At 31.2% G+C, this 13,608-nt stretch overlaps 1 protein-coding gene across 1 annotated transcript in view; it reads right to left on the minus strand.

Annotated features, from left to right (window-relative positions):
* The window catches only part of LOC142340326 (uncharacterized), a 45,001-nt gene that overhangs the window by 19,942 nt on the left and 11,451 nt on the right, over nucleotides 1-13,608 (minus strand). Inside the window, exon 2 of the mRNA XM_075390901.1 lies at nucleotides 10,300-10,408. Coding sequence (XP_075247016.1) covers nucleotides 10,300-10,408 — 109 coding nt within the window. The remainder of the gene's footprint in view (nucleotides 1-10,299; nucleotides 10,409-13,608) is intronic.

Genomic DNA, 13,608 nt, shown 5'->3' on the forward strand with positions numbered 1-13,608 from the left:
GAAATTAGTCGTAAATGTATCAATTAAGTCCTAATACCAAAAAAAATCACGTCATACTGTCTTCGCAAATACGGACACTTAGGTGATTTCATCCTTGCAAGGGAGCCGCTCATCAAAATGTAGGTCAACTAAGACGTATGATTACCACAATTACCGAATTACAGATACCTAGGTATTGCATGGGTCATTAAACTCATGTGACCCACATCGAAAACAAAACTTTACAAGTCTCAGACAAAATGGAACTAAGCAGATTCGTCCGTGGACACTTTTGTGACAATGAGTTTGCTTATAGACCAATATATAAAAATTCACTCGGATTTTTTGAGCAGCAGAGAGAACTTAAATTCCTCTGGGATTGTGATGAATGGGAAACTGTGTCACTGACAGAGAGTTTTATTGCAAGTAGAGAAGAAGAAAACGCAATTGACCCCAAGTTTGGCATGAAAAAATTTGACAAGACAGCTCCTTTGTCGTGTTTTTCTACGGAAACTAGGCAAGATGCAAAGGAAGAGGTACAGGAAGCGTCGGCTGTTAAAAACACTTCACTAAAGTCTGACGGAATCAACCTTAGTACAATCTAGCTTGCTGGTATGCCTCGCTGTACTCTCTCTCTCACTTGACTAATGAAAAACTCATTACTAACCTCACGTGACCTTTCAAAAACAGAAATGACATAAACACTAAATCATTTTCTACACAACTTTCATTGACTTAACAAAAAGTTTTATAAGATCTTATCGGCTACGAGGTTTTTTGTTCCCAATTCTTCTGTGTTTTAATTAAGTTTCATTGGCTCGATATATCGAAGTTAATTTTCAAGATATTTCAGTCATTTGTTTCTTTACCCTTACATTGTTCAGTTACCCTTATTCATCCAGGTTTTCTTATTTTCTGCTTCCAGATCTCATCTTTTGCTCAATTCACCAAACGTAACTGCCAAAAGTAGTAGTTCCAGTCATATCTTTTGGTAGTTTCATTCTTGTCAACATATTCAATTGTTACGGAAACATACTTTCATGGTTTCCCAAAAATGAAAAACACAAAAACTCTTTCTTATCAGCCTGTAAATTACGGGACAAAAATATAAATTCCGAATAAAATGACCAAAAATTTGCTCATGGAGGACTTATTGGTTAAGCAAGTTCCTTTCTTGACTTTTTCTTTACTAGATTGAAAGTTTTTCGATTACTTGCTGTACTGCACGATTCTGCCGAAGGGTCCAGGATACTGTTACATGTTACCAAATTTTCCCAGCTCATGTTTCATGGGTTAACTGGTTTAATCTTTTTTGTTCTAATTAAACTTTTCCATCCTCAATTTTTCAAAAGACTAGACTGCTAATCATTTTTTGATATTGTAATCTAGAAAAAGGAATGTCTCTCGTTGTATTTGATATTGAGTGCTTGGAGGGGAAAATTGTTAAGGAGTTGGGTGTTTTCAAGGACGGAATTGTTTTGGGATTCAGTTTCCTGCCACCCAAGGACTACCAACCTACTTTTCAAACAAGGTGGAACACTAAAAATTTACATGGGATCAATTGGAGCAGTAGAAAACTGCAATATATTGAGTTGTCATCAGTCATTCACCGTTATTGTTCACCTACAACAGAATACTTTGCAAAAGGTTTGGAGAAATGTAATCTCCCCTCAATTTACTTGTGTAAAAATGTGGAGAATCTAGATGATCTTGGTTGTCCAAAAGTTTCCAAACTTCTCAACAATTTAGATACTGACTGGGATTGCAGCAACTATCCGTATCGACACGAAAAAACCTTTCACTGTGCAGAGAAGAAAGCTTATGCTTTCGGAATTTGGACTCTTGATCATTTTGATAACGTATAATATTTGTAATTTCTAATTGTATTTGTGATCGTTTTGTAATTAATTGTTTTTATTTTACTACTTTTTAAATCAGAGAAAGGTCGCATTGGAATATGATTAGCTCGCTGCAGATTATATGATGGCATAATAATGCTAGAAATTGACTAGTTTTCAAAATAATAATAGATATTTCTTTTGAAATTGGCAACCAAGAAATATCAGTTTAAAAGGTCACAGTAAAATGAAATATTAAAAATTAAATTAAAAAAACATTCGAAAACTTCAAAAACTGGAGATTTGAAAAGGAGAAAAATTTAAAAAAAAATTTGTTGAAAACCTTATGTCAAAAACGATATTTTGAATCAACATGTATTTAAAAAAAACGACAATAAAAGAAATTAATTGAACAAAAGTAGCTTAAAAACATCAAAAACTAACAAACCGAAAAAAAAATCAATATACACGTTTTTTTTTGTTTAAAACTTCATGTAATAAAAAATTGTACGTTTTTCATTGTTTTTTATGTTAAACAATGCAAGATAGTGCCTTAAAAAATTAGTTTTAAACAAAAAACAATAAAAAAAATATTAAAATGATAATGTATAAAGATTACGTATAGCCCATTTTACCTCAAATCCCAAAGACGTACCTAACAGCATGATAACCAAGCTGTTCACGCGAGGCGGTTTAGCAAGATAATCCTTGAATATTAAATTAGTAAGGTCATTTACCCATTCCCATATTGCGCTTTAATAAGGTAAATTTCGAAAGACGTACCTCACAGCATGACACCCAAGCAGTTCACATAAAGGGGATAAGCAAGATAGTGCCTTAACAACGAATCAGTAAGGTCGTTTACCCCTTACCATATTACACTTTAATAATGTAAGTTTCCGAAGTCGTACCTCACGGCATGACACGCAAGCCGTTCACACGAGAGGGATTAGCAAGATAATCCCTTAATATTAAATTAGTAAGGTCATTTACCCATTCCCATATTGCAGTTTAATAATGTAAATTTCCAAAGACGTGCCTCAAAGCATGACACCCAAGCTGTTCAAACGAAGGGGATTAGCAAGATAGTGCCTTAACAACAAATTTGTTAGAATGAGTCATATGTTCACGAGAAGGAACTAGGGGTATTAGTAGGTATTGAAGAAATAGAGGGTATCCAACTGTTGGGACATAAGCTAATTACTCAAAATCATGGGTCTTTTTTGAATTGGGTATATATTGAATTAGGTATTTTATTGTAAAATTGTGAATTGGGTTTATATTGAATTGGGTATTTTTATGTAAAATTTTGAATTTAATTATTTTGTTTGAAAATGTTTTACTAAAATAGTTTTTAATCAAAGATTTCGTTTTGTACATAAGGTTTCTAACGAAAAATGTAAATTTTAAGGTTTTTTTTTATTTTTCTATTTTTCCATTTTCAGTTTTTGAAGTTTTTCCAATGTAAAATTTTCATTTTTATTGTTTTTTATTAAAAAATATTGTTTTACTAAAATAACTTTTTTCAAAAAATTCGTTTTTTACATAATAGTTAACAAAAAATGTAAATTTTGTTGTTTTTTGTTCTATTTTTACATTTTTCAGTTTTTGAAGTTTTTCAACGCAAAATTTTTAAATTAATTTTTTTTCATTAAAAAGTGTCGTTTTACTAAAATAATTTTTTTTCAAAAATGTCGTTTTTCATATAAGGTTTTTAACACAAAATGTAAATTTGGTTGTTTTTTATTTTTCTATTTTTACTTTTTTCAGTTTTTGAAGTATTTTAATGTAAAATTTTCAACATAATTATTTTTTTATTAAAAAATGTCGGTTTACTAAAATACTTTTTTTTCAAAAATGTCGTTTTTTACATAAGGTTTTTAACAAAAAATGTAAACTTTGTTGTTTCTTATTTTTCTATTTTTACAATTTTCAGTATTTGGAGTTTTTTTTTCATGTAAAATTTTCAATTTAATTATTTTTTTCATTAAAAAATGATGTTTTACTAAAATTTTTTTTTTTCGAAAATGTCGTTTTTTTCATAAGTTTTTTAACGAAAAATGTAAATTTTGTTGTTTTTTATTTTTCTATTTTCACATTTTTCAGTTTTTGAAGTTTTTTAATGTAAAATTTTCCATTTAATTCTTTTTTTCTTTAAAAAATGTTGTTTTACTAAAATAGTTTTTTTTTCAAAAATGTCGTTTTTTACATAAGGTTTTAACCAAAAATGTATTTTTTGTTGTTTTTTATTTTTCTATTTTTCCATTTTTCAGCTTTTGAAGTTTTTTCATTGTAAATGAAAAAACTTCAAAATTTGAAAAATGGAAAAATAGAAAAATAAAAAACAACAAAATATACATTTTTGGTTGAAACCTTATGTAAAAAACGACATTTTTGAAAAAAAAACTATTTTAGTAAAACAACATTTTTTAAAGAAAAAAAAATTAAATGGAAAATTTTACATTAAAAAACTTCAAAAACTGAAAAATGTGAAAATAGAAAAATAAAAAACAACAAAATTTACATTTTTCGTTAAAAAACTTATGTAAAAAACGACATTTTTGAAAAAAAAAATTTTAGTAAAACAACATTTTTTAATGAAAAAAATAATTAAATTGAAAATTTTACCTGAAAAAAAACTCCAAATACTGAAAATTGTAAAAATAGAAAAATAAGAAACAACAAAGTTTACATTTTTTGTTAAAAACCTTATGTAAAAAACGACATTTTTGAAAAAAAAGTATTTTAGTAAAACGACATTTTTTAATAAAAAAATAATTATGTTGAAAATTTTACATTAAAAAACTTCAAAAACTGAAAAAAGTAAAAATAGAAAAATAAAAAACAACCAAATTTACATTTTTTGTTAAAAACCTTATATGAAAAACGACATTTTTGAAAAAAAATTATTTTAGTAAAACGACACTTTTTAATGAAAAAAAACTAATTTAAAAATTTTGCATTGAAAAACTTCAAAAACTGAAAAATGTAAAAATAGAAAAACAAAAAACAACAAAATTTACATTTTTTGTTAACTCTTATGTAAAAAACGAATTTTTTGAAAAAAAAGTTATTTTAGTAAAACAATATTTTTTAATAAAAAACAATAAAAATGAAAATTTTACATTGGAAAAACTTCAAAAACTGAAAATGGAAAAAAAGAAAATAAAAAAAAAACATTAAAATTTACATTTTTCGTTAAAAACCTTATGTACAAAACGAAATCTTTGATTAAAAACTATTTTAGTAAAACATTTTCAAACAAAATAATTAAATTCAAAATTTTACATAAAAATACCCAATTCAATATATACCCAATTCACAATTTTACAATAAAATACCTAATTCAATATATACCCAATTCAAAAAAGACCCATGATATTGAGTAATTAGCTTATGTCCCAACAGTTGGATACCCTCTGTTTCTTCAATACCTACTAATACCCCTAGTTCCTTCTCGTGAAAATATGACTCATTCTAACAAATTTGTTGTTAAGGCACTATCTTGCTAATCCCCTTCGTTTGAACAGCTTGGGTGTCATGCTTTGAGGCCCGTCTTTGGAAATTTACATTATTAAACTGCAATATGGGAATGGGTAAATGACCTTACTAATTTAATATTAAGGGATTATCTTGCTAATCCCCCTCGTGTGAACGGCTTGCGTGTCATGCCGTGAGGTACGACTTCGGAAACTTACATTATTAAAGTGTAATATGGTAAGGAGTAAACGACCTTACTGATTTGTTGTTAAGGCACTATCTTGCTGATCCCCTTTATGTGAACTGCTTGGGTGTCATGCTGTGAGGTACGTCTTTGGAAATTTACCTTATTAAAGCGCAATATGGGAATGGGTAAATGACTTTACTAATATAATATTTAAGGATTATCTTGCTAAATCCCCTCGCCTGAACAGCTTGGGTATCATTCTGTGAGGTACGTCTTCGGGATTTGAGGTAAAATGGGCTATACGTAATCTTTATACATTATCATTTTAATATTTTTTTATTGTTTTTTGTTTAAAACTAATTTTTTAAGGCACTATCTTGCATTGTTTAACATAAAAAACAATGAAAATTGTACAGTTTTTTATTACATGAAGTTTTAAACAAAAAAAACGTGTATATTGATTTTTTTATTTTCGGTTCGTTAGTTTTTGATGTTTTTAAGCTACTTTTGTTCAATTAATTTTTTTATAGTCGTTTTTTTAAATACATGTTGATTCAAAATATCGTTTTTGACATAAGGTTTTCAACAAATTTTTTTTAAAATTTTTCTCCTTTTCAAATCTCCAGTTTTTGAAGTTTTCTAATGTTTTTTTAATTTAATTTTTAATATTTCATTTTACTGTGACCTTTTAAACTGAAATTTCTTGGTTCCCAATTTCAAAAGAAATATCTATTATTATTTTGAAAACTAGTCAATTTCTAGCATTATTATGCCATCATATAATCTGCAGCGAGCTAATCATATTCCGATGCGACCTTTCTCTGATTGAAAAAGTAGTAAAATAAAAACAATTAATTACAAAACGATCACAAATACGATTAGAAATTACAAATATTATACGTTATCAAAATGATCAAGAGTCCAAATTACGAAAGCATAAGCTTTCTTCTCTTCACAGTGAAAGGTTTTTTCGTGTCGATACGGATAGTTGCTGCAATCCCAGTCAGTATCCAAATTGTTGAGAAGTTTGGAAACTTTTGGACAACCAAGATCATCTAGATTCTCCACATTTTTACACAAGTAATTTCAGGGGAGATTACATTTCTCCAAACCTTTCGCAAAGTATTCTGTTGTAGGTGAACAATAACGGTGAATGACTGATGACAACTCAATATATTCCAGTTTTCCACTGCTCCAATTGATCCCATGTAAATTTTTAGTGTTCCACCTTGCTTGAAAAGTAGGTTGGTAGTCTTTGGGTGGCAGGAAACTGAATCCCAAAACAATTCCGTCCTTGAAAACACCCAACTCCTTAACAATTTTCCCCTCCAAGCACTCAATATCAAATACAACGAGAGACATTCCTTTTTCTAGATTACAATATCAAAAAATGATTAGCAGTCTAGTCTTTTGAAAAATTGAGGATGGAAAAGTTTAATTAGAACGAAAAAGATTAACCCAGTTAACCCATGAAACATGAGCTGGGAAAATTTGGTAACATGTAACAGTATCCTGGACCCTTCGGCAGAATTGTGCAGTGCAGCAAGTAATCGAAAAACTTTCAATCTAGTAAAGAAAAAGTCAAGAAAGGAACTTGCTTAACCAATAAGTCCTCCATGAGCAAATTTTTTGTCATTTTATTCGGAATTTATATTTTTGTCCCGTAATTTACAGGCTGATAAGAAAGAGTTTTTGCGTTTTTCATTTTCGGGAAACCGTGAAAGTATGCTTCCGTAACAATTGAATATGTTGACAAGAATGAAACTACCAAAAAGATATGACTGGAACTACTACTTTTGGTAGTTACGTTTTGTGAATTGAGCAAAAGATGAGATCTGGAAGCAGAAAATAAGAAAACCTGGATGAATAAGGGTAACTGAACAATGTAAGGGTAAAGAAACAAATGACTAAAATATCTTGAAAATTAACCTCGATATATCGAGCCAATGAAACTTAATTAAAACACAGAAGAATTGGAAACAAAAAACCTCGTAGCCGATAAGATCTTATAAAACATTTTGCTAAGTCAATGAAAGTTGTGTAGAAAATGATTTAGTGTGTATGTCATTTCTGTTTTTAGTAAGGTCACGTGAGGTTAGTAATGAGTTTTTCATTAGTCAAGTGAGAGAGAGTATAGCGAGGCATACCAGCAAGCTAGATTGTACTAAGGTTGATTCCGTCAGACTTTAGTGAAGTGTTTTTAAACAGCCGACGCTTCCTGTACCTCTTCCTTTGCATCTTGCCTAGTTTCCGTAGAAAAACACGACAAAGGAGCTGTCTTGTCAAATTTTTTTCATGCCAAACTTGGGGTCAATTGCGTTTTCTTCTTCTCTACTTGCAATAAAAACTCTCTGTCAGTGACAAAATTTCCCATTCATCACAATCCCAGAGGAATTTAAGTTCTCTCTCCTGCTCAAAAAATCCGAGTGAATTTTTATATATTGGTCTATAAGCAAACTCATAGTCACAAAAATGTCGTAATCATACGTCTTAGTTTACCTACATTTTGATGAGCGGCTCCCTTGCAAGGATGAAATCACCTAATTGTCCGTATTTTCGAAGACAGTATGACGTGATTTTTTTTGGTGTTAGGACTTAATTGATACATTTACGACTAATTTCTAACGATAGTGAAAAATTCCTGATAAATTTGTGCCCATAAAACCTCTATCGATCACCTGAGAAGATTCGCTCCTACAAAAGAAGATGTCAAAAAATGATGTTTGTAAGATCACTAAATAATTGGATTGACAGAATGAATTTAAATAAATAATGATGATGGCAAGTTGTATAATTTTTGATATATTTTGGATAAATATTTGAAAAAATTTTGTTATATTGCTTATAATTTGGGTGTTTTTCGACAATACTAAAGAAAATTGGGTAAAATTTGAGTGTTTTTGACAAGATTCAGCTACTTTTGGTAAATATAAGTGGCAGGAATTGGACAGTTTTTAATAGAATTGTTTTGGTTTTGATAGGAATTAGGTTTTTTTTGGGCAAAAATGTAGTTTTTTTGGTAAGAAATGGCTATTTTTCAACCTGTATTGGTTAATTTCTTTTAAGGTTTTGGAAAGGTGTTTGTCAGAATTGGGCATTTTTTTCAAGAATTGGGGATTTTTTTATCAAGAATTGGGTATTTTGGCAAGAATTGGGCATTTTTAAGCAATAATTTGATATTTTTTGGCAATAATCTGTTAGTTTTTCGTAATAATTGGCTTTTTGTGGCAGCAATTGGGTACTTTTTAGCAAGTTTTGTGTAGTTTTTAGAAAGAATTGGGTATTTTTTAGCATAAATTGGGTAATATTTTAGCATTTTTTGGGTATTTTTTAGATAAAATTGGGTATTTTTTGGCATGATTTGTGTGTTTTTCTCAAGAATTCGATATTTTTAGCAAGAATTGGGTATTTTTGGGAGAAATTGTGTGTTTTTAGGCAAGAATTGTGAATTTTTCGGCATTAATTGGATAATTTTTGATAACGTTTGTCTAATTTTTGGTACTTTTTAGCAAGTTTTGGGTATTTTTTGGACAGAATTCGGTATTTTTTTGGCATGAATTGGGTGTTTGTTCAAGAGTTGGGTATTTTTTAGCAAGAATTGGCTATTTTTGGCAAGAATTGTGTATTTCTAAGCAAGAATTTGGTATTTTTTGGTGATAATTGGATAATTTTTGGTAACAATTTTCTATTTTTGTCAAGAATTCGGTACTTTTTAGCAAGTTTTGGGTAATTTTTAGACAGAATTGGGTATTTTTTATCTACGCAGGATAATATTATTAAGGGATTACCTTACTAATCTACTTCGTGTCAACAGCTTGGGTATCATGCTGTGAGGTACATTTTTGAAAATCACGTAAGCCGTGCGTAACTGTAAATGAGTCACCCTATCTAATTTAATATTAAAACATTACCTAGCTTATCCCCCTTGTGTGAACAGCTTGGATATCATACTGTGAGGTGCGTCTTTGAAAAGTCGTACGTAACTGTAAATGAGTCATCCTAAATTATTATTGAAGGATTATCTTGCTAATCCCGTTCGTGTGAACAGCTTGGGTATCATGCTGTGAGGTACACTTTTGAAAATTTACACTATTAAAGTGTAAAATGGAAGGGGGTCAATGACCTTACTGATTCGTTGTTAAGGCACTGTCTTGCTAATCCCTTTAGTGTGAACAGCTTGGGTGTTATGCTGTGAGGTACGTCTTTGTAAACTTACATTAGTAAACTGTAATTTGGTAGTGGGTCAATGTCCTTACTAATTTGTTAAGGCACTGTCTTGCTAATCCTCTTCGTGTGAACAGCTTGGGTATCATGCTGTGAGGTACTTTTTTGAAAATCACGTAAACCGTACGTAGTGTAAATGAGTCACCCTATCTATTTTAATATTAAAACATTACCTAACTAATCCCCTTTGAGAGAACAGCTTGGGTGTCATGCTGTGAGGTACGTCTTTGAAAATTTACATTATTAAAGTGCAATTTGGGAATGAGTAAATGACCTAATTTTAATATCAAGGGATTATCTTGCTAATCCCCTCGTGTGAACAGCTTGGGTGTCATGCTGTGAGGTACACTTTTGGAAATTTACATTATTAAAGTGTAACATGGGAAAGGGTAAATGACCTTACTAATTTAATATCAAGGGATTATCTTGCTAATCCCCTCGTGTGAACAGCTTGGGTATCATGCTGTGAGGTACGTCTTTGGGATTTGAGGGAATATGGGCTATACGTAATCTTTATACATAGGTACGTCTTTTTACACCCCCCCCCCCCCCCCAGCTTTGCTCACGTTATACTACTCATGCAACACTAACCGTGGAAAACAAGCGGAGTTGAATTGTCTGTCCACTGAATATCCATTGGTTACAGTCCCACAACTTTCACTGGTTGCATTTGGAAGACCATAGTTGGCAAAATTTAGACCTAAAATGTACACAAGATCATTTATAGACTAAATGGTTGCGGGGATATTTTACCTATGTGCCCCCCCCCAGCTTTTTGGGCGCATATTATTTGCATTCCCACCCCCCGACGCACGTGCCATATTTTTACATAGTGATTTACTATGTAATAGCACGTGACGCGCTCTGTAACTGGGGGGGGGGGGGGCGCATAACGTACGGGGGGCAAAACCGGAAAAGATCCGATTGCAGACCAATCTGAGAATATTTTCGGCAGCTGCTTTCAATAGATTGCTTTATGATGAAATCAGCAAGTTGCTGAAACTTCCGGCGTGTTTGGACAAAAACAGCCCAGGTAAAGTCTCGTCCCAAACCGCTCATAATCTATTCACCAAGTCCGACAGCATTCTAAGTTCAACAATTAAAAGATAGCAATTTTTTACGCTGATATAGGGTTAGGGTCGAAAATAAGCATTTATCAGGCTATACAATTAAAACGGAGGCTCGGTAATGTGTGTTCGCGCATAATGTTTCCCATTCCGCTCATCCACATTTTTGACATAATTGTCTATCAACTGAAAAAAAGATGGGAAGCTTTCAAGAATTCATAAACTGTTCAAAAATAATTGGCTTGCCCGTAAAAATACATCAAACTCCAACCAATAAATGAACTAAAGAAAAGCTGCATTAGAGGGCCGATGAGACTTGCCACAATTGAGATAATCAGACTGGACAAAATTCAAAGTAAAACAACATTGAAAATCATAAAAACAAAAACAACACATGAAGCTTAAACACAAAGGGCAAAACTAAATACTCATTTTAAAAATAACCATTTAGTTACAAAGGCAAAATAGCATCAATAGAGTCTAACCTGAACTGAAGGCATTCATTAGTTTGACATTAAGTACAATGGAAGCAAACAAGACATGTCATTAATTGAAATATGTCACACAACTTCAAAGGAGGAGAAGAAACACGTAAAATCCAATAACTAAAAAATATCATAATTGTCTTGTCATAATCAACTGAAAAAAAGATGGGAAGCTTTCAAGAATTCATATACTGTTCAAAAATCAAAAATAATTGACGTGCGAGTAAAAAATCATCAAACTCAAAACAATAAATGAACTCAAGAGAAGCTGCATTAGAAGGCCGATCAGACTTGCCACTGTTGAGATAACCTGACTGGACAAAAATAAAAAAAACAACATAGAAAAATATAAAAACATACATACAAACAACAAAAAAACAAACACAAAGGGCAAAAACTCAATTTCCATTTTAAAAAAAAACGCCCAATTAAAAAGGCAAAAAAATCATAAATAAATAACCTGAACAAAGTAATCAGTTATTCACTAGAAAGCAGATGGGAGATGTCCTCAAGGACACAAGGTTACAAGTCGACAAAAAGAAAAAGCAAAGTACAAAATTACGGTGATATTTTTGAAAAGAAGTAATCTGAAAGTCCTTCAACACATTAGCAATCAATCTGAAAGCATTCATCAGGTTGTTTTTAAGTGCAATGGAAGCAAGCTAGACCTGTCGTTAATTGGAATATGTCACACGACTTCAAAGGAAGAGAAGACACATGTAAAATCCAATAACTAAAAAAAATATCGTTGCAAAGAAACTAAAAACAACAATCCCATATATTATCTTGATCTGTCGAAACTCTGTGAGACAAGAAACAATTTGAAGCTTGGTGTTTTGTTCTCTCCAGAAAACTATTGTTTATGAGAAACACCGCTAGAAATAAATTAAAAACACGCTACTGACATGGCAAGAATTCCTTGAAAGGTCAAGCCAACAATACTTATAGTTTTGTTGTTATGAAGTTCGAGTCGAGTAGAGCCAGCATGTTTGCTTTTCATTACCAAATAGTACGTCTCATATGAAAAAGTTGTGTCTCATACAAAAACCAATTAACTTTACTGCCGAAAACTCCCTAAGTTTATAGAAACTGAATCTATTTTAGTTGTGAGAAGCAAAGTCGACAATGTGTTGTCACCGGTAATGTTCCGACCTCGCTCGCTACTTTTTTGACCAAATTTTCCGTGTAAATAAGAAACCGTTATGAAACTTTCGAGACGTCACAAAGTATTCTGACACAAGTGGTGTATGAGTCACAAATTCGTAGAAAACAGAGAACAAAAAATTCTTTAAAAAAGGATGAAATAAAGAGCCGATGAGACCTGCAAATAGTGAGAATACGAGACATAAAAAACAACAATAACAACAACACGGAAAAACAACAATCACGGCCAAAGTGCAATATCCATTTTCTCAAACCAAGCTCTTCGTTACAAAAGCAAGGCAGCATCAATAATGCGTTATCAGAGCAACTCAATCAGTTGTTTACTATTAATTAGATGGTTTCTATGGTTATTGAGACTGCTGTATAAGTTAGTAAAAACGAATAAAAGAATGCGATGAAACGCCAAAACTCTTGGTAAGAAGAAATGTTAAAACTGAAGACAATTTTCAGGATGAATTCAGCTCCAATGGAAGCGAATTAAGTTGAACAATCTTTAAATTGAATAGGCCTCATAGCTACCAAAAGAAGAATGAAAACAAAATCCAATTATTGTTCCAAGCAATTTGTGGGGGGAGGAACTAAATACTCAAATGGGTTTTTTGTTCAGTCAATTTTTGTTCAGTCGAACCAGCGTAGAGTATGGATTTTAAATGATTTTTTGATTTTTGTTTTTTTTACAGGTAGTTATCGAGCTTTAAAGTTTTGTGAACAGTATTCAGAATAGGGTTGTTTTTATTTACATTTTCCTTATCTTTTGACCAATTTTTTTGCCAATTTTGCTAAAATTTGATATAATTGTCAAAAAAATTGTTACTGATTTTACTTTGAAGGATAGAGTCTTTTCGATAAAACTTTTGCTAAATTTTTCAGAGACCTTACATCTGCTGTCATAACCTTTGAGACCTCCAAAAAATTATAGATGTAATTTCGTTAACTAAAGAAGTCTTCAGAATTAGATTGTTGCTGGTTTTTTCGAAAATTTAACTCAATAATTGTACAAGATTCATCAGTTTTTGTGTTCAATTTTCATGTTGCTAAATGATATTTTTCAAATGTAGTAAATGCATGGACTAATTAATTGCTTTTGTTGGACGCGCAGCAAAATGATGTTAGATTGGGAAATATCTTGATTCTTTCAGTCAATAATTATTCGGATTAAACTGGGGTGCAGTTCCTTCCTAAAT

Source organism: Convolutriloba macropyga, chromosome 5 (genome assembly GCF_964194025.1).
Source record: "Convolutriloba macropyga chromosome 5, txConMacr16.3, whole genome shotgun sequence".
Taxonomy (NCBI): domain Eukaryota; kingdom Metazoa; phylum Xenacoelomorpha; order Acoela; family Convolutidae; genus Convolutriloba; species Convolutriloba macropyga.